This window comes from Macadamia integrifolia, chromosome 11, assembly GCF_013358625.1.
Source record: "Macadamia integrifolia cultivar HAES 741 chromosome 11, SCU_Mint_v3, whole genome shotgun sequence".
NCBI classification, from domain to species: Eukaryota; Viridiplantae; Streptophyta; class Magnoliopsida; order Proteales; family Proteaceae; genus Macadamia; species Macadamia integrifolia.
Genome location: NC_056567.1, coordinates 21,569,395 through 21,592,492, shown reverse-complemented (window position 1 = coordinate 21,592,492; position 23,098 = coordinate 21,569,395). Strand labels below are relative to the sequence as shown.

The 23,098-nt window shown below is 38.0% G+C and overlaps 1 protein-coding gene across 5 annotated transcripts in view; it reads left to right on the top strand.

Annotated features, from left to right (window-relative positions):
• Positions 1-9,191: 9,191 nt before the first annotated feature.
• LOC122093654 (protein FRIGIDA-ESSENTIAL 1-like) overlaps positions 9,192-23,098 on the top strand; it is a 36,232-nt gene continuing 22,325 nt past the window's right edge. For 2 of the 5 annotated variants that reach the window (XM_042664020.1, XM_042664019.1), the window contains exon 1: positions 9,192-9,557. In XM_042664020.1, coding sequence (XP_042519954.1) covers positions 9,329-9,557 — 229 coding nt within the window. In that variant the 5' untranslated portion in view covers positions 9,192-9,328. The remainder of the gene's footprint in view (positions 9,558-23,098) is intronic. The other 3 variants (XM_042664022.1, XM_042664024.1, XM_042664021.1) reach the window with 3 other exon arrangements.

The following is a 23,098-nucleotide window of genomic DNA, read 5'->3' as shown; positions in this document are numbered from 1 at the left end:
TTTTAACTCCTAAAATATGGATTTTTTTTTCTAAGATAGATATGGATTGCAAGGGAAAAAGAAAGGAACGTGAGGGAAGTGGGAGAAAATTTAGAAACTTTTTTTTATTTGGTAAAAACAACTCCTAAAATATATTAAAAGAAAAAAAGTGAGGAACGTGAGAGAGAAAGAAGGGAGAGGTTTTGAAATAAAGAAACTAAAATTTTGAAGAATATTTTTACCCAAATTTTTTTTTGAAGAATATTTAATAATAAAAAAATATAAAGGGTATCAAAAATAACAGAAAAATAAAAAAGATTGACAAAAAAGATAATGAAAAAGATAAGGGATTCAAATAAGCAAGATGGCTAAAGTAGTCAAACAAAAGATTAGCCACAAAGCATGCTTTATAATAGTATAATATATATACACAAAGTCAACTTCAATCATTGGGGAGAAGCTAAATATTGATATATTGCATTAACAATGTTTTATCCATCACAAAAGTTATCCAGAGATATGTAATATTCCAATATCATAAAATAAAAAAATATAGCACCTAATGATAACAACAACATCACCCTTGGCTTAAGGTGCAATATAAGCACATGTGTCGCATACACAATCTAAATCATGCTCCTTAGGCTCTGGTGTGCATTGGTCACCATCATACACAACCCTATAGGAGGTGTCATTGCTCATACGCACGATGGTACCTGCATCATCATCTAAAAAGCAACACATACGTGGTGTGAGTTCCAACTAGCTCAGTGAGGGATGGAGTTCATGTAAGTAGACAAAAATAGACCATTACGTGAGAATGATGCAGTTTATTTTATTCTAACCACCTTGCATACAACTATGTCGGGTTCATACTACTACGACGCATTATGTAGTATCATTGGTCCTGAAAATCACACTTTAGTCACCTGGCAATACAAACATTAGTCATGACTAGAAGCCTGCCAATCCCAGAATGCAATCATCAGTCACCCAACATACCCCTGATAACCCTCTCCTGGCAATCAAGACACTAAAATTATCACCAGCCATGCCATTCTAGTTTCTGCCTCCGACAATAATCACGTCATACTCAAAAGTGGCATTCTGAAAATGTTTGTAATGACCCAAGAATACGGCTAGTACCAGACTAGCCTGGGAGATTGGTGAGGTGTCCCCACTAAGAATAAGGCTAGTACCAAGGGGTTTGGGAGATCGGTGAGGGTGTGCAAACTTTAGTCCCACATCGCCTAGGGAGAGATTCCTGGACTAGTTAATAACCTTCAGTTTCCTTAACGTGACATAACGCATTTTAAAGCCTTGACCCATGGGCCAAAGATGACAATATTACGCTAGGTTAATAGGACTGGGGCGTTACAAGGTTCGTCGAATATAACACAATGGGTTATCCAACACCTCAACCCCTATTGGATAGAGGATCGTGGCATAGAGATGTAGACCTAACCACAATAATCTACGTACCGTTCATAGTGGTACAAATAGTATAGAACAGGATACTGGAATTGCCATCCGTTGCACCGCTTACCCATTTTCAAGTATGATTATGATTTACCGAAATTACCATTGACCACAACACATACCCATAGCTATGTTTAAATATAATGCACACATGATAAATGATACAATCAACCACACGGCAATCATGATACCATTCCCCTCGACTATACTGGATCTCGTTTACACAACCAAATCATATTAACAGTTCAATAATAGAAAACATATTATACAGTTCAAACATAGCATACATGTAATTGAAATAATAGCATATGATTGCTATGGCATGCATACAGTTCTAATAGTCTTAAACGCTCCAAAATGAGTTTAGACCTCTCACCATGTCTGTCGACCGGATGAGTAAATTTCCCAAGTGTGGATATGCGAATCAAACCCCACTAGGCCTCACTGAATGTGATCGTCTATGTCATAGTTGCAAGGGTAAACGAGCATTAACTCCAGTAAAAATGTGCCTAAGAAGGCCCCCTAGAAAGTTCCTCAAAATCATTCAAAACTGTCAATTTTATAGTATAGTAGATTCATTAGTAGATGGTCACCAGTCGATGTTTATTCTTGCTGGTGATTTTACATGTGGGTCTAGCATAAGCCAATTTGGAATCACATAACCACCAGTGGGTATTGGTCCTACCGGTGGGTTCCTATAATTGACCAACCTATAAGTTACTGAACTTCTCAAGGCTTCTATGCCTCGGGTTTGATATCGGGATTCATTCCATGGGGTTTATAGAGGATCTCCCACCTTTCTTCAAGCTTGGCTTATCGTGTGTCCACCGATTCATTTAGGAGTTATGTCGAATAAATGACTGAAACCTTATCCTCCCATTTGGGTCAAAATGGGAAAGGCTTGGGGAAGTGCGATGCATACTATCCCGGCCAACCTAGGTCATTAGGATTGAGGTTTACCCCTCTGACTGGGAAAACCCTGGTTCTAATCCTATGCAAAACCCCAAAATGGAACAAAGGAGATGGAGGAAAAAGGTCCTCTTACCTACGGAAGCAACTGAAACAAGGGGTGGCATGATTGCTTTTTCCTCTTCATTCTTCTTATCCTTACTTTTCCCCTTCTTTCTTTCCCTCTCACACGTCAGTTTATGTGAAATGAATGATCTTTGGTTCATTCCAACCTTTTATAGGCAATGCCATTAAGGTCTATCTGCATGTGTATTGAGCCATAACCGAAATAGCTTAAGCAATTAGTTAAGCCACGTGGGCCCACCACCTTAGACCCACAAGGTGTGAAAGTCAAGAGGGTAGGTCCCATGTAGTATGGGGAAAAAAGTGGAGTTGGCCACGATGTGCGTAATGGGTCCCATGGGCAAAGAATGCAGTTCAGCACTACAAAACCCACTGGTTGATGTCCATCGGTAGATGTATGTTCTTACAGGCGGTCCTACTGATGGTCTGTATAGTTGTTGTACTTTGTTGGCTTTCATCCTTCTTTGCTCAACATCTAAGGGGCTTGTGCATGGTAATTTGGTAGTTTTCCTACCACATAGACGAGTCAAGTGGGAAGGTGTCACTTACCACCAAGGTTTGGGATGTCTAAATCCTCTCCAGTTTTATCGACATTGTCGCACTGATATATGGGGTCATCCTGTCCTTCCATATAGTAGATCATGTGGTTATCCACAGGTCACCAATGCCGACCATCCTCGGTGCATCACCTATTATAAAAAGTTCAAATTTGATCAGATTAGGGCATGGGTGTAACAATCACTTACAAATTATTTTAAAATCATTTTTTATCCATATCTTGAATAACTTTTGGGGATAATATGAGGTGCAGTAGGAAAAAAAAGATTTTAATTTTTCATTTCATCACTTTGGTGACAACGAGATGCACCCAAATAAAACTTATGTGTAATAGTGTAATATAATATAAATGTAAATTAATCTACATGTACGATATTGTGTGGTTTTGAGCTAGGGTCATTTATTGGCATCAAAGCAAACCCATGGAGAAACATAAAGATTTGCTCTGATATTGTGTAATTTTAGGCTTGGGTCATTTATTGGCATTAAAGCAGCCCCATCTATGGTTCTCTCATTCTAAGAATTAGCACAAATAACCTCGTAAAAATGGACAGCAAAAGCAAAGAGCATATACATGGCTTGTTCTATTGGAGATATGTCCATTAAATTTATAAATAAAATAATGATTATGATTGCATGAAATTAATGGGTTGTGGTTGTTCTTATGTTTTCACCTTAAATATTTCCATAACTAAAGACAAAACCAGGCATTCTTTTTATATGTTCATCACCTTGTGTGTACTCAGGAATGTTGATTTTGTGATACAAATTTGAGTGCATATATTGTATGTACATTAAATTTAATAACATAAAAATATTCCATTTTTAGTTGTTCGAGGACAAGATTCTCAATGGTTGTTTTCGATTAGTCTCTAGACCTAAGAGATCCTTGTCCTCATAACTAGTATTATGGATTTTGTTGTACCAACTGTTGATGCCCCTCGGACTCTATATATTTGTGCATTGGATTCATTATGTTTGATTATAGACGAAAAAAAAAATTTCAACATAGAATCCACTCCAATATTGGGTGAATCTCAGAGAGAGAGAGAGAGAGAGAGAGAGAGAGAGAGAGAGAGAGAGAGAGTCTGAATATGCAACAATAACAACATCCAAAACCTTATCCCAACTTAATAGGGTCGATACATTGATGTTCTAAGGACGGATGCAAAGATCCATGCAAAAGGACTAACAACTTATAGCCAATTATAATAACTGTCGCTATCAACCTGACGTACCACTGTAATCAACCATAAGCTTATAATGATATTTTATAATAAGGTACCGGCTGTCTACCTGATGTACCAATATAGATCAGCCAAATCAAGGCATCATACATGCATTATGCCCACCATTAAGGTAATTCATTACACAACTGGCACTTACAAACACTATATAAAACTATAGAAGACTCAAAAACATACTCAAACACTAAAAGGGAAAGACCTAACACAATATTAACTAATTAGGTAACATAAATTGACTAGAAATACTGAAATAATAAAGAAAATTAACTCAAAACATGATTAGATTTATAGAATCTTAATCCAACATAACTAAAACACTTAACAATAATTAAAATAAAGAAATAAAGACACTTAACTCATCCCGTATGCCTAACTCTACTCTATTATAGGCCTATTAAACTAGCACATACAATAAAAACACATTGGATTAAAGCCCTAACACTTACATAACCCAACCTAAAGTTTATATCCATTAAAGAGAAAACCCCATTTATATGATTTATCCACATCACCTGCTACATGGCTCGCAAAGTTAAAATTTTGATTCGATAAGCCCTTCTTACTTTTGCAACATGGTAGTAGTAACAATTAATTCAAGTATCTTAGTTAGCTTTATTTACCGAATATGTATATTTATTACCTTTGATCTCTATTTTCTCCATTTGATTCCTAGAGATTGACAAGGTTCGTAGATATAAGAATCATTGCCCTAGCCCAGTTGTAACAAACCAATAAATGTCCATTAGAAAAACCTGATAAAAGACCAAAATAATCTAAATGAAACATAAATTTTGGATTATTTTTTTTTTTCTTTGTCATAATACCTCCCTGAAATTGGATAGAATTGTCCAATTGACACCCCTAAGTGATGAGAAAAATAGATTTGGGGACTCAATTAGAATAAAATATAAAAATGGAAGTCAATTATGTAATTTAAATGAATGAGGAATGACATAAAACTATTTTAGTAGTAGAGGGATTCTTTGAGTAATCTTATGGAAGCTATCCTTTATGCTAAACCCTTGTTAAGGGTGTCAATTTATGGCTTGATCCGGTTCAACCGATAGGAATAGTCGGAGTAAGCCAAATCCTTATCAATATAGGCTTCATAAAACCTAGAGGTGTCAAAAAACCCTCTCTAAGCCTGGTCATGGCATGGGCTAAGTGTTTTAGACTATAGGGCGGGCTTGGGCTAAAATTATCAGGCCTGATGTAGGCCTAGCTGGGCTTGGGTTGAGCCCAACCCGACCCTATCTTTGGGTTAGGACGATAATATATATACTACGTTTGGGTTCCTATAACCCTTATTCACTCTTCTCCACTTTACCACAAAAGAGAGAGAACTCAAGGAAGTTTGAGAAGTTGTGAAAGATACAGAATAAGGACACAAAAAAGAATCGTGAAGAGTTGCATCAAAATCACTCCAACATACTTTGGTGCACGGTATACAACAATTTCCCTTCAAGTTTGATTCAAAATTGTGTTCTTGTATTCTGTGTGGGATTTTATTAGGGTTCAATGTAAAACCCTAGATTGACTTACAAAAAAACCTTAAAAGGCGATATTCCCAACCTATCCAAATTCCCATTTCAGATTCAATCTAATAATTTTTGCAAGTTTTGCAATATTGCACTTGAAACTGATTAGCAACTCTTTCTTCCGTGCAATTTTACAAAAAGAATATAGACAGTTGGTACCAATGGTCTTTGTACAGAAGAACTTCATGCATCCAACCAATCTTTGCTCATTAATTGAGAATTTAATCAACAATCCTTTTATTTATTTATTTATTTTTTGGTCATAATCCCTTTTTCCAAAGCGATAAAAATCTCATTTCGGTGTCGCTTCCATCATTACTATTTCATTTGGCAATATAGTAACTGATTTATCTTTCATAATGATGCTCTAAATCCCCACTTGGTTTTATCACTCACCAATCGATGGGATAGACAACTCAAGCTCATTACCTTCCAACCTAAAACCACACAAAATCATGAAATCTAGCCACCTCCACCATTAGAATTATACCATATTATACCCTCCATAAACCAAACTATTCACACTGTGCATAGGAGCTTCAACCAAAACTACAAATGGAGGATGGAAATATATTTTGATATCTAACCACCAAGTTGTATCTACCCGTCTAAACTTTAGATTTTCGGTGCAACCAGAGAGATCGAGTAAAGAATCTTTGGACAAGTTTAATTGGAAGACAAACAATAGAGTTGTGGACCGACTCCTTGAATATATGATGAACTGGATGCACCAATCGGACCTACATCATTGACCATGGGGATTATTTCCTTTTCTCTTTGACAACAAATCATATTTAAATAAATTTGGATCTACATCATTGGCCATGGGGATTATTTCCTTTTCTCTTGACATCAAATCACCATATTTCAATAAATATTTGAGATACTATGTACTAAGAAGATGGAAATACAATTATTACCATAGCTCATAAGTTTTTTTTTTTTTTTGGTAACTAGAATTTCATTTAGATAAACCCATGAAATGCAAAACAGATAGATCCATGAAATACACAATGCTTTGATACAAAATACCAAAAGCTAATGAATAGAATATATCCATGCCCTTTGACATGCTATAAACAACGATCCTCCAAGCTAGGGTATGAACGAAGCCAAAATAATCCCTAGTGAACTTGTTGTAAAAACAATGAAAATCCAACGCAAATTTCTCTTGCACAATAGAGAAATGTAGCTCCATAATGGGCATAAGGACAATGCATGTCAAACACGAATTATGATACTATGCATATGGCCCAAAGCATGCCAGACATGAAGTGTCACCTTATGCATGCGGCCCAAGCCACCCTATGCATGGCCAGCTACCAATGGTGGCACCAGTAATATTAAAAAGGCCTCGAGATGTGTGGAGACACAAAATGGCCTATTTCCTTATGCAAGCCAGCCAACAATCCACACTAGAGATGGCAATTTTTAAAAAGCAAGTTAAATAACAAGCGCACACCATGTTCAAGGACCCATGCCAGACAGCATGGGCCCATGGTCCATCTTGGGCTGACAAGTCTAAATAGCCACATATGCCAATCCACTTGATCAGGTCCTTGGTCTGAGGCAAAGCAAGAGTGCATTCGTCAACCTCTACATCGACAGATCCTCTATAAGCTCCTTAGAAGGTACCATCAACGAAGAAATGAGCACCTGTAACCAACAAATCCTCCATGGTTGGGTAAATGGAGCAAGATCAAAGCAAGGGCCATGGCTGAGTAGAAGACTTGGATGGTGGAACCGTTGACGATATCCATGAAGCAGGCATTGTCGGCAGCAGGGTTGAGGCCCTTAAAGATCTGGCCACTGAGGAATTCCTCACTAGCAAAGAGAAGACGAACATAAACCCTTGCAGCACACATCCATCACCAGCATCTGATATGTGTCTCAAGGGAATCCCATACCATCAGAAAACAGATGAGATTACTAACGAAAAGAAGGTTGAACGGCTGGATGCTCATCCTGATCTTGGTTGGCCTTGGTAGGGTATGCCGAGTGGAACCGAAGGTTAGGATGAGGTAGCAGTGGCTTCGCCTAAGCCCTGGTTTGTGTATTGAGAATATTCCCTTCGAAAAGGATGGGTTTGAGCTCTGCATGGGCGGCATAGTTGGCTGCGTAAGCAACGTGACTGTTTTCGATGGGATAGAGACGGGTCTTCAAGGTCTAGAGTTCATCCATGGCCATGCCGGAGAGGTTGAAAAGACAAGTTGGGACAGAAGCTCTAGCAGAGAAGTCCTTGAGAAGGCAAAGATCTTTGAGCATGATGTTGCAAGAAGAATAGATCTCCTATAGATATGTAAATCAATTGTAGATTTGAACTCATGCCTCAAATCTAGGCAAGAGAAGCTCCACCTCGTCTTCTTTCTCTCACCCATTGCTACAAGCAAGGATGCAAGGTCGTCATCATCATTGTCAACATTGTCATCGTAGCAGCCAAGACAACTAGTAAGAATGGTGGAAAAACTCACACACAGGAATGGGAGATGAAGAAGAACTAGGTGAACATCACTAGGACGAAGAAATACACGTCACAAGGGTGAAGAAAAGCACGCCACAAGGGTGGAGATGTTCATGCCACTAGGGGCGAAGGAGAGATAGAGAACCATAGCTCATAAGTTAGCTATTCTAGCTAGATGCAGACATTTGAGAGACAATGTAACACATATTGTTGTTAACCTTTATTATATGTATTTTTTTAATAAAATTTACTTAAAAAAAAGAAAGAACCATTATAGGCTTATAATAACTGATGCCGCATCAGGCATTAACGCTAAGGATGTCAATTTAAAATTGAAACCAGTCGTTAAAAACTGAACCAAAGTAAATAGGTTCAGTTTTGGTTTTAAATGCTGGAATCTTTTCTAGGTTTGGTTTGGTTTCAATGTCATGTCTAAATTTGTTAAATCGATTTGAATTACCTATTTTACCGAACAAGGAATCAACTGAAATTATATTATTTTTACCATTTCAATTAATGTGAATGATAAATTCTATTACTTTTTAATGTTTGGCAAAGTTTTAGTGAATCACGAACCTCGTAAATAAGATTTTTCTTTTATAAGTTGATGAAGATGTAAAAAGTTGACTCAAATGCCTAAAACCTAAACTTTATATGAGATTGAATAAGAAACCCAACAAAATAAAAGCCAAACCAAATTGAACAAACCAAATCGAAATGATTCGATTTTGGTTTCTAAAATGTGTTCTTATTTTCGATTAAATTTTGATTGTATCTTGAACCGAACCCAAAACCGAACCGCTGGTTCCCATTCAGCAGCAGCTGATGAGAATAACAGAGCACTGTAGCGTTACTTCGTGTAGTTCATTTGTTCACGTTAGAAGCTAACCCCTTATAAGCGAAAGTGGAGGTTGTTTTTCCTCTTCCAGACGCCATCTTCATTTTTACAACTCATGTAAGAGGCATAGAGCCAAGTGAGCGACACAAACAGACGAAGCGGAGCAGCCGAGTTGGGAACTTGGTAAACCCCACCAATGCCTTCCTCCTCTTTCATCTCCACCTCACCCTCCGAAGGCGATGACATGGCTGTCACCGCCGAAGCCTCCGACAAGGGTTCTGATTCCGAAATCGAGAACAACGACGACGGCGACGAATATGGCGGGAGCGAGGAGGAAGTGGAAGACGAAGGAGATTCTGCTAACGGAGAAGAAAGAGTTGTCGATTTGTCCGATTCGGAAAACGTCGCAGGTGATGCTCTGAATGGTTAGTTTTCTAATCTCTGAGCGCATTTTGAAATTTCAATCATGTTTGTGCTATTTGGGATGGTTCTGTTGCTTCCTCTTTACCCTTCCCCTATCAGCGATTTTCATTGTTGTTGTGTATGGCGAGATTGATAACGTTTTAGGGAGAAGAAAGCCTACTTTAGGAACGAAAACATTTTTGAATCGGTTCAATGCTGTGTCTTGAGAAAAATATATTAGGTCCAAATTTGTTGAATCAAATTAGGATCATCAGTGGAGTCAGTAGCGTTTTAAATCGGTTCAATGCTGTGTCCTGAGCAAAATATACTGGGTCCAATAGAAGATTGTACCATCCTCTTGTACTCAGCAGATGTTGCTAGGCGCTTTATTCCTCTTATGACATGGATTATAAGGTTTTGCTTGGTCATGGCTAGCAAAAATATCCTAGTGTATTTTCTTGGTCGACAATTAGTTGTGGCTGTAATAAGGAACCACAAATGCTTTGAAACAATGTTCAATGGAAATTTGATATACCTTTAAATATCTGCTTATATTTGTTCTTTATTGTTGGATGTGCTTTTATTTTTAATACGAATATGAAGGGTTCGGAATATCCAGTTTTGTTTAGAAATGGCTGTTGATTAGTTGTATCTGATTCATGAGACATATTTTATGTTTTTTGGAGTTGTAAATGCATATGAATGTACTGATTTCCTATGATGTTCGGGATATATTTTGGGCTTCAGGATTCAGATGGATTTGGGATTCATTGTATATATTCTTGGTGTGGGTTTTGAGTGCTATATGTTGGGAGTTCATTTGGTTGGCTTGGGTTAAGTTCTACTTCTTTATGGATGGTGTATTTATATTCTCATTTTGTGTATCTGTATGCGGTTCTTTGATTTTTTGATAAAATTGCTTTCTTGTTTGTTTATATCTAAGAGAGAGAGAGAGGGGAAAAAAAAAAAAAAAAAAAAAAAAACTGAAGGGCTAAAGTTAAATTTGGAAAAATTGTTAGTCTTAGGTATCAATATGGATGGGGAAAAAATGGTAGGGTTTCCCGGGTAACTTGGCGATGGTTTAGGAACAAGCCAAAATATGAGAACTTCAAGGGCCCTTTGCTGAGAAGTATGTGCAGACCTTGCCTTTTGAAAGAAAATTAAATTTCCTTAAGTATAGAAATGCTCATTAAATTAAGTTCCACTAGCCTAATGCTTCAGATTTTATCCATCTTCGGAGCTCTAGTTGAAATCATAATGGAAAATTGAAAAATCCAGAGATTTCTTTGGGATGTAGTTGGCACCAAAATGCACCGGTTGATAAAATCGGAAGAGGCCATTGAAGCTAAAGAAGATAGTTAACTTGGTATTGGAAGGGTTAAGGAAACATTCCTGTTCATCTAGCCTAAGATGCTGAAGATGTGATGCAGGAGCGCTACCATGGATTGGTTCAAATCCATTTGAGATTGGGATTGAGAACTGGGTCCAAATTGGGTCTTTGGTTTAGTAGGATATTATTATTTACTTGCTAATTTGGATTTATCTTGTAATCTTTTACATAGGCAAGAGTTCCATTCCGTTTTTAATTTTAGAGTTTGATTCCATATCATGGTTCGAAAACTCAGCGATTTCTCCCCTAAATCTCGGATATTTTGGTTTTTTTTTTTTTACTGAAACAAATTGGCATGCAAAACACAAAAGTGCATAATTTCGGTCATCCATTTTTTTTCGGAATTTTGCTCATTTCCGCCCAAAAATTTACTATTTCGTTGAAATTTCGGCCATCTCGGTCATTTCGTTTGGCCAATTTCGGCCACTTCAACTATTTGCCCTCCAAAATGGCCAAGCAAAACACATGGAAAAAGTACACTGTTTCGGCGAAATTTCGGTAAACACCGAAATGGTACGAGTTCTTGATCCTTGTTCCATATAGGTTGGATTAGATAATTAGAGATTTTATTTCTATTTCAGGTTTAGACTTCTGTTAGGAGGCTTCTAGTTTCATTTTTATAAATATGCTTGTTACCCAATTCATTGGGCAGATTAAGAGAATCCATTGAAAAAGATGGAGTTTCATGGTGTGTAGCCTGTGTGGCATGTGCAAGCTTCTTCTCGCCTGGCCCTTCTTGTGCGATCTCCCTCTCATCTCTCCTTCTCTCCCCTGCCCTGCGATACTTCTTCTTCTTCTTTGTTTCTCTTCCATTCTCCCATGTTCTTCCTCTATTTTTAACAGTTTGAGGTACTCATTTGACAAACCAGAAATCCCTGCTCTGTTCTAGATGACCCAACAGTCCCCTCTTTAAAGGTTCGTCCTTCCTCATCTGAGCCTGAGATTTAGGGTGTGACCGTGTGAGAACCTTTGCCCTAGGCAACTTGAGATCCATAACCTTAACCCATACAAACCCTCCTGCTGTGTGTTGATAGCAAGATTTCAGATCTGATTTAAGCATTACTGCGTGGAAAAATTTTAGTGCTCTTAACACTTGATCAAACCTTGCTGTTTGACGTCATTGAGGCTTGGATACAATAAGGCTGGGGAAGGCAATTCTGTTCACAAAATTTCTTAAGATTTGGAGCCTTTGGTTTGGTGGCTGGATCAATTTTAAGGTTCTGATTTCCGCCTTGGCTATTCTGTTTGTCGTGGAGAAGAAGAAGCTTTGTTCATGATTATTACAAGTATGCCCTGCCCACAAAACTGAGTTCTATTTAATCCTATGATTGAGCCAGATTTACGTAATTAACCTCTGGTGGTTTAGTTATTCTGTTTCCCATTCGCATTATTATTTTCCAGAATTGCCCCTCCCATATAGCTTTAATAGCCATGGATTGTGCCTATTCTATTCCATTTTTTGCTTAGCTTGTTTTCAGTAAAATTACAACTTTGCCATTATTTATATTCCTTGAGTTTCTTAAGTATTTGGGTGGGCCACAAGCAAACCCAAATAGGGTATTTGACCCGGGTTCTACGTTGAGATGTAGGGTTGTACTATGAAGAAGCGATGGTGGGACATCATCTAGGTTTTTTCTTTTGGGGGGGGGGGGGATCTAACTGGTAATATTTGTTGGATCTTAATCTTGGGTTTATTGGAATGGAGAAATTAGGAAACAGGAGAAAAATAGCATGCAAGAAAGACTAGGGGTGATATATATTTGAGTTAAATGGCCTTACCTTCTAAGAGGAAAGTGTGGGTAGTGTGAAAATAGAAAACATAATCAAGAACAAGAAAACAGAGTGGAACTTATAATGTTTGGCGCACTAGCCTTGAAAAGTCCTTCATAGGGTTTTACATGTTAGCCTTACTCCCCATATAAATTTTCATTAAAGACTCCAACTTAGATTTTAAGATTCAAACTTGAACTTATCTTAGACCAGGGCTGAAAAAATTTATCTCCAAGGAAGCTAAAATTTCTTACAATGACCATAGTTGGCGTCTAGGTAATTCTTGGTGTTTTGGAGGAGGGAAAAAAATTAAGGTGACAGTGTGACACTATCAAGGCGTCGAGTTGTGTTGTCCAAGGTGCCTTCTAGGCTTCTAGCAAAGGATACCTTGATGACTGACAACTGTGTTTATGACCGAATGAGAAATAATGCTCCAAACAACATTCCATGGGTTGGCCCTCTGAAGGCTTGGGGATGACAAATGGAAATATTTTGGATACTGGGACACAGGTTACTCTTTCTCAGACATCGTTTTCTACAAGTGATGATTGTATCCATCAACTGATGCAGTATAGAAATTATCCTAATTACAAGGGTAAGAGTCCTAATTACAATCCACTTAAAAATAGAAATTATCCTAAGCTAGCAAAACGTACGCAAGAAACAAAACTATTCTAAATTATCTCAATTTGACAACTCGTCTTGCTTTGGAAGGAAGCCTTTATGCTAGAAATTAGTCTTCAATCTGAATCTGGAATTAACCCCTTCATGCTGCTGAATGATGTCCAAAATCTAGAAATAATCTCCTAAAAAATCTGGTCAATATCCCTAAAAAATGTTGGTTGATGGTCCTGAAAATCTGGAATTTGCTTGCACACGAGCCGGCTTGGGATCTTCTGCAAATCTTCAACAAATAAGGCTGGTCGATAACTTTCCTCCTAGTTACCCCACGAGATATGTTAAAATACCCTACAAATCAGTGAATGTGGAAATAATCTTCCTACGAATTAGCTGGACGATGGCCTATCTTGGAAAGAATTTGATGACAAATTTAGGCAGCATTTGGTGTGCTTAACTAAACCCAGAAGATGGGCCAAACATGAGCCAGATTTTGAACCCAATCGCATGCACTGCACTGCATACAAAAATGCTGCAAGGAATCTATCTGGTTTAAGCATCCAACCGATGGATTAATCTGAGATTCAACCACCGTTGGCAAAAACGCGTTTCCGTTTTTTACTGTTTAAAACAGGTTTTGCCGTATGCTTCCCAAAGATACAGGAAAAGGCAAACGGCAAGCATTCCCGTTCTAAACATGAACTTTTTTTTTTGGCTTTTTTTAAGGCTTGACTTGTTGAACATAATGTTTACTTAATTGACCACATATCTCTCTCCTGAACTCCGATCTACCTGATTCTTTTGCCAACTTAAAGCTAGCTCAATGGGCTATATTTCTTGTGATAGCACCTTCAACTCAAGTTCAATGCATGAACCTCGAAATTGAGTTATAGATTGATGCATTTTGTTGAAACGGGTTTCTAAAGTGATGATTCCCAACTCCAACTGAACATGCATCACTCTGAGAATGTGCTGACTATGCTGAAAACAATGAACAACATTATAGCCAACGACATTGCTCGATAAGACTTTGGACATGTGTGTTGTATGAATTTAGAATTGGTGTTGGATGATAATTCTTCAATCATGTCTTATACTTTATAAGGAGACATGGGATATATATGCATTAATGTTGGATATTATAGTTGTTTTGAACATTAGATGCAGGTATTTATGTAATAATTCCTTAATTTATATGAGTATGTCACCGTTTTTTTGCTCCCATTTGTTAAAAATCTACGCGTTTGAAACCCGTACTGTTTGTTTTTTTTGTTTTTTTTATTGTTTTTTACCGTATCATTCGAAAAATTTCACTATTTGAAACCCGTACCGTCCATTTCCCTTTTTTTTTTTTTTCCGTTCCCTTTTTGCTAATTATAGATTTGACCAAGTTATCCTCTGTTGGATCTCCCTTTGACTAGAGTTTAAGATAGACCAAACCTGCTGATCCGTCGTTATCAGATATCACCTCATTGTGGTTTTGGGTTTCAAACTCTTACTGTTTTGAGTCTTTTGACTATAATAACAACAACAAACTCAGCCTTATCCCAACTTAATGGGCTTGGCTACATGGATCCATACAAAACAAACTAGGAAAAAAAGTCCAAACAAAAAAGGGGGAAGGAAGAGATGAAAAGATGAAAGATGAGAGTAAGAGAGAAGGGCACAACCCAACAAGTCAGGAGAATCTCAACTAAATGGGGTCAGCTAGTAGCTACATGGATCCTTGCCCTCCAGTAGGCTTTATACAAGGTCATACCTGGGACAAGACCGAGACGATGTATGTATGCCTCACCACTTCGTCTATGGTCATTTTAGGCCTGCCCCTGGGTCTTTTAGCTCCTTTGATTTGAATTAGACCACTCCTCCTTACTGGGGCATCCTCAGGTCTCCTTTGAACATGGCCATACCACCTTAAACGACTTTCGCGGAGCTTGTCGTTGATCGGGCAACTCTCAAATCAACTCTAATATACTCATTCCTTACTTTATCTTTCCTAGTTTTGTCGCACATCCATATTAACATCATCTTAGCTACACATAGCTTCTCCATATGACACTTCTTAACTGCCCAGCGTTTTTCCCCATACATTATAGGTGGTCGCACAACAATCCTATAGAGTTTTCCCTTAAGCTTTAAAGGGATATGTCGATCAGACAAGACTATGGATGCACCTCTCCCCTTCATTCATCCCACTTTAATTTTCTATTTAACATCATTAATGCAGGAGTAGTTACGAGAAATAAACTACCCCAACAGGTTATAACCTCGAAAACTTATGACCCACAGAACTTAATAACCCACACAAGACCCAACAAAACAAATCCCAAAAATTAACAACCTCCATGGGTGGAATTACAATCAAAGATACTTAAGAAACAAAACCATAAATAAGATCAGGAAACAAGAAAATAAGGCCATCAAATAAACCCCCAATAATACAATACCAATGCAGGAGCAAAACCAGCCTAAAACCTAACCCGATAGGAGAGAGAGAGACCTGCTATAGAGCGGGAGAAAGAGAGGTGCGGCCTGGTCTATAGGAGTCCGATTGAGCTGCACTTTGGGGTGTAAATAGTTCCTAGGGAGGGTACAAACACTCCCAAAGTTGAGAGGGTTCTGACGGCTAATTGTGAAGTTATAAGCTTTTTTGATTTTCTGACCTAGGAGAGAAAGAGCTTCAAGATTCTTCAGAACAGCAGCTGGTCGATTTCAGATGGTCTTCAAGAGAGGATCGATTAATCTTCTAAAAGTGTAGAACCAGTCCCCAAAAGGATCGGCAGACCAGATCTCAGACTTGGGCAGCAGTGAGGGTCAATTGGCTTCAAGAATAGGAACTCTTTGGCTGATCGATTCTGGTTTTTAATGCTTGGACAGATCTAAACTTCTTTAATACTCACAACAGCAATAAACATAAACAACAGCAATTCAGAATGAAAATAGAAAGATTAAACAAAGAAGAAACAAGGGAAAGTGGGAGAGGAGGTGGCTATCTCAGCCTGGGCTTTTCACCCACAACTATCTCAGCTGCTCTAAGCATTTAGTTGCAAACTTTCTTTTCATTCAAATCTGTCTAATAATGGTACATATGCCTCTTTATTTATAGAGGGGAAGTTTACAATCATACTAAGATTAGGAGCTAGTTTCCAAAGAGGACTAGACACTCCTACTACAACTAGAAATTCAAAATAGGACTAGGACTTGACTTTATGTCTCCAACATGGAGTAAGACTAACTAACTAATAGTCCATATAGGACATTACAACGAACCAATGGCCTAATGGGCCTTTATTGAATTAAATAATAATTAATTAAACTAATGAATTAAATTCCGTTTTCCTATCTTCTACCCATATTTTAGGCCCATTAAAGTGACCTATTTCAAAGAAAACCCATGGGATCAAAGGCCCAATACATACATAACACTACCCAATGCTTATTTACAATAAAATAAGCCCAAGTGACTTATCTACATTAACTCGCCCTCTCTTAGAAAAAATTCTTCCTCGAATTTTGTAGAGTGTGAGGGTGATTATATCATGGTGCACATCCCTCTTCAAGTCATAGAAAAATTCAGGTAGCTCTTTGATAGTAAAGATGTAGTCTACATTGTGAGGATCTTGATCTTCAAGATACTTTAATGGGATGATGAACTCTACATGCTCAACTTTAACATCTTCGGATATATCCATAGGATCATTTACATATGCACCTTTGATCTCTTCTAACTTCAATGCAACATAAAGCTCTTTTGGTTCATCTACCTAGTGGTTTCCAACTGGTTCCATTGATGGTTCAAACACAATTTCATTCTTGAACTCCTTAGGATCTTCCTTTTGGCTGTTCACAATCATTACAGTTGTTATAGTGTCAAGTTCCTCAGTCTCAACGTCATTGTCCATTGTGGCAACCTTGTTGCTTTTGACTTCTTCCACATGAGTCTCATTGATGGGAACATCAATGACTAGTTCTTCCTCAACAATAGGAATGGCTGGAAAATTTTTAACACTAACCTCAACTTTTGACTCTAGTTCACTAGTCAGAGGTGTCTTCTCTTGTTGTTCCTTTACAATAGACGCTAATGGTTCCTTCATGCTCTTGTCAATTGTGGGTGGCTTTTGGACATTTGGTGGAAGGAAGTACCTGCTTCGTTCATGCTCAAATAGGTACGTGCCTGCCAACTCATACTGCATCTCGTCCCACATTCTAGGTTTACATCTTTGAGCTTGAAGTTGCCTTTCACGGACTCTCCATTGCATACGAACACAATCACTCATCTAGGAACATGCATATTGGCCTTTTTGTGTCTCTGTTAAGTTGTAGTTGTCAAAGTACATGTCCAATTCACGCATCCATTCAAGGAATTCCCCACGAAAATAACATGGCTGAGCATTAGATTGGGCAACAGTAGCCTGAGTATTGGAGTGAGCAGCAGTAGACTCTCTTAGTTCTGCCAGTTGTTGAGCATGACCATCCATCTTTGCAGCTAAAGCTTAGATTGCTTTCCACACATCTTTAAGAGTGATTTGGGGTTTTTCTTCAGCCATAGCTTCTGATACCACTTAATGCAGGAGTAGATTACAAGAAATAAACTACCCCAGTAGGTTATAACCCCAAAAACTTAGGACCCATAGAACTTAATAACCCACATAAGACCCAACAAAACAGATCCCAAAAATTAACAACCTCTATGGGTGGAATTACAATCAAAGATACTTAAGATACAAAACCATAAATAAGACCAGGAAACAAGGAAATAAGGCCATCAAATAAACCCCCAAGTTGAGAGGGTTCTGACGGCTGGTTGTGAAGTTATAAGCTTTCTTAATTTTCTGACCTAGGAGAGAGAAAACTTCAAGATTCTTCAGAACAGCAGCTGGTCGACTTCAGATGGTCTTTAAGAGAGGATTGATTGATCTTCTAAAAGTGTAAAACCAGTCCCCAACAGGATCTGCAGACCAGATCTCAGACTTGGGCAGCAATGAGGGTCGATTGGCTTCCAGAACAAGAACTCTTTGGTTGATCGATTCTGGTTTTTAATGCTTGGACAGATCTAAACTTCTTAATACTCACAACGGCAGTAAACATAAACAACAACAATTAAGAATGAAAATAGAAAGATTAAACAAGGGAAAGTGGGGGGGGGGAGATGGCTATCTCAGCCTGGGCTTTTCACCTACAGCTATCTCAGTTGCTCTAAACATTTAGTTGCAAATTTTCTTTTCATTCGAATCTGTCCAATAATGGTATATATGTCTCTCTATTTATAGATGGGAAGTTTACAATCATACTAAGACTAGGAGCTAGTTTTCAAAGAGGACTAGACACTCCTACTACAACTAGGAATTCAAAATAGGACTAGGACTTGACTTTATGACTCCAACATGGAGTAGGACTAACTAACTAATAGTCCATATAGGACTTTACAACCAACCAATGGCCTAATGGGCCTTTATTGAATTAAATAACAACTAATTAAACTATTAAATTAAATTATGTTTTCCTATCTTTCTACCCATATTTTAGGCCCATTTCAAAGAAAACCCATGGGATCAAAGGCCCAACACATACATAATACAACCCAATGCTTATTTGCAATAAAATAAGCCCACATCATCATCCTCTGTCATTCTTTATTTATGGTTGACTCCATATATCTAAAATAGTCACTTTGTGGAATCTCTCTCTCCTTGATTTTCACCATTTCATTGTCCATCATTGAGTGGCTAAAGTTACACATAATATACTCCATCTTTGATCTACGAACTTAGAACCTCTTGTTTCCAAAGTAGATCTCCATAGCTCCAACTTAATGTTAATCCCTGCTTTAGTCTCATCCACTAGAACGATATCATTTGCGAAAAACGTACACCATGGGACTTCATTTAGAATGCTCTTGGTTAACTCTTCCATGATAAGTGCATACAAATAGGGCTTAAGGCCAGTCCTTGATGTAACTCAATCGTAATTGGGAATTCCTTGCTTTGACCTCCCACAGATCTCACACTAGTCCCCACGCCTTCATGCATGTCCTTAGTTATATCCACATATGTAGTCAACGCCTCTCTTTTTACTAGGACATGCCAGATAAATCTCTAAAAACTGTCATATGCTCTTTTTAGGTCAATAAAGATCATGTGGAGATCCTTTTTGTGGGATCTATAATTTTTCTCGAGCCTCCTCAATAGGTAGATAGCCTATGTCGTGGATCTATGATGCAGATTAATCACCAAAATATGCTTGTTTTATTAGGAATAAGCCTAGGGTTGGGTTCCATACATGTTGGGCCCTTGATCCCATGTGTTTTGAGTGTAATAGATTACTTTTATGGGTCTAAAAAAAGGGCTCTAAGGTTACATACGGGATTACTAGTTTGTTTCCTTTTTTAGTTGGATTTAATTTATGTTATATTTGTTTCATTAGGAGTCAAGTTATTAGTTGAGTCAAGTCATTAGTAGTTAGTTTCCTTTTTCAACTAGTTCCTAATTTCAGTTAGTTTCTAATTTCAGTTTTTAGTAATTATTGTATTAGTAGAATATTTGGTTTCCTTTTTGTGGAACCTTCTATTTTGTAATCCCCTCCCCCATCAACATTATAAATAAAGAGGAGGAGGCTCCTAAAGAAATGATGATTTTTTTAAACAAATTAATGGCTGTAGCTATTGTCTTCTCCATGAAGAGAGTTGTCTTGTGTTTGATCAAGGCTGATAGAATTGGTGTTTGATCCAATTGACTCTATACGGTGTGAAGCCCAAGAGGTTCCTTTCAAGTGTTCTTCTTCTTCTTCAAGTGTTACAAATCTGTCCTAAGTAAACAGGTATTTAAATCACTTCTTCTCTCAATTCTGTCCAAAGATAAAGAAGGTTCTGTGAGATTTTTTCAGATTCTGCCCAGACCAAACCAGCCATCAGTTTGTGCTGAAATTTGGATCACAGATAGGTCCTACCTGGGGAAGAACTCGACCCAAAGGGGAGCTCTTTCTGACCAGTGGTTTGAGAGATTTAAAAATTCTCCCTTTTCTTGTCTTTTAGTGACCTGTGACAAAGCAGAACTGAAATTGACAGATCTGGTTCAGTTCCTACTGTTCTCGTGGACTTTGGTTCATGGTATTAAGTTGAGTTGGACCTATTTGAAGTCTTGTAAGCCCCTGTTATCAGTCCTAATCTGATCAGAGAAACCCTAGTATTTGGTTCAATAGCTTCAACTGTTTCAGGTCTGATTTCTCTTGTAATCTGATCTGCTTTGCTATTATCCTAATTTGACTTGTGTTTGTTCTTCGAGAGTATCCTGCTGTTTTGGGACTAGGTTGGTTTGCCGATTCTAGTTCTACATTAAGTGGTATCAGAGAATCACATGGTCGGCTTAGACCAGAAATAAGATTGAACCTCGGGCTAGGTAAGAGGTTCAACAAAAAGTTTAGTCAATTCTGATTGTTGCTGGATTGGTCTCGGGAAGGGTGGGTTGGTGAACAAGAAATCTGGAAAATTCCAGGACAAAAAATAGAAAGTAGCAGGTTAGGAATTGATTTGATACCTGAGATTGATTGGAGCATCAACTAAAACCTTGCAGGGATGTAGAACAATATAAGAAGAACATAAGGGAGAAGGAACCACTGGGGCCTCCCAGCGCAAAGTGTCGACCTTATCATACACTAGTCCCATCTGCCTTGATCAAACACAATACAGTAATTCTCAGAAGAGAAGAACCACAGCAGCAGCAGCAAAGATGTATTATGAAAATCGTGGCACTTATGGAGCACTTTGAGTTGTATTTATAGCTTAAACAATGAGGGGGTAAGGCCATCAATTAGAAAAGTCTTCAAATTATGAGGCTTCCTAATTGTTGGGCACTTGGCTACAAAGAAATAATAAAAATAGAAACAAACAAAATGGAAGTTATTGCTTGTCTCTTAATAATAAGACATACAATATTACATTGAATCACAACTTAAATTAAACAAACTTGGTTCAACAAGTGGACCAACCCAAATTAAAACAAAACAACTAAATAGTAATGAGCCAAAACCGTGGGCTGTCTAAGCCCTCTAATCGATGGCCTGCTGGAGCCTTTTCTTCCTTCGGCTGTAAGTCTTCAATTCTGCATTAACTCTGCACGGCTTGAAAGCATTCATCTCCAACGAATAGGTGAAAGACATGTAGCGCTTATACAAGTCGGGATCAAGCTTGTTGAAATCATCAGCATGAATCCAAGTACTATTGTGTCATGGAAGGCCGTTCCATTTGAAAAGGAATGGACCTCTTTAATAATGTCATTGGTGGGTGGCTTGAGTAGGGCCAGTCACAACATCTGTTATGAACCTCCATTTTCTGAATGATGTTTCGCATAAGCCATGTTAAAATTATTGTTATGGTCATATCATCTGGCAACTCGAGCACATAAGCATTAGGTCCTACTCATTTCAGCACCTTGTAGGGGCCCATCTTCCTTGGGTGTATTTTAGTATTGACACATATTTGAAACCCCTCAGGATTAACATGAATCATCACCATGTCTACCGATTTGGACTCCATACGCCAATGAGGATCAGCTGAAGCTCTATACACATCATTGTTCAAAGTGATGCGTTGTCGAACGTCAGCATGCACCTCAGTGATGTGGTGTAAGAATTCATCATCCTTAAGGCTAACTCGAGCTTGGGGTGGTAATGAAACAAGATCAATAGGTAACCTTAGCTGAACTCCAAGTAATATTTCAAAAGGAGTATGATTTGTCATTGGGTTTATTGAACTATTATAGGGAAATTTAGCAATGTTGAGGATGGAAGGCCACACCTTCTCATAATCTTGTACCAAACTTCTCAACAAATTACCCAAGCTTCGGTTCACTACCTCCGTTTATGCTAAAAGTGTGTCAAACTTCTCTATATATTCAGCCACAAATAAGGTGCCTTGCCATAGTGTATTTAGATGATCACGATGGCGATTCAATACTTGCCTATTAACTCGTCTTTTATTTCATATCAATGGGGAGGGTGGGGGGAATGCCGCTATCTTGTGTCATCCTTTCTTGCAGTTTCCATTATTCTCTTTTTAGTCCAACTAATTTAGTTTTGACTAATTTGATCTTTCTCGCCTCAATCATGTCGTATCAATCAAAGTAATCGTTAAGGTTCTAAATCTGAGGTTGGAACCTGCGAAATTTTGGGGAAACTAGGTACTTTTTATGGGGCTACGTGGAAACCTTGGTTTCGACCCCCAGAAAGTGTTCTTTTGGTCTGATTTTTTTGTGGGCAGCCTATTTTTGACCTTAAAGCTAATCCATAACTATTTTTCACAAAAAGAACACCCAAAATGATACTTGTGTTAACCCAAGTTTTTTGGTATATGTTGAATGATGTTGTACACTAGCCTTGTTAATTTGTTATAACACTAAGTCTAGATATAACTTAGATATTAGGAATGTAAATAAGCTATTGAAACTGTCAAAACACATAACTTAGATAATGAATTAGTTGTGCAACAGTCACCACTCAATACCAGGAGGAATTTCTAGGCAGCTCCAACCCACAAGATGTGTACAACTGCAGATGTCATAGCCACTCCTCTAACTGCAGCACATATGAATCCCATGACATGTTTTGGACCCAATTATTCTAAAAGTCCCTCACTATCCACTTATAAGCCTCGTCATCAACATGTTGTAGGTATCCCAACCTAGGGATTGGCTCACTGAGATTGTGAGGATGTGGAGGTGGCACAAATGGTTGCTTCGAAAGAATTCTACTATGTTTACTACTACGTTGAACAAAAACAGAAATTTGGGGAAA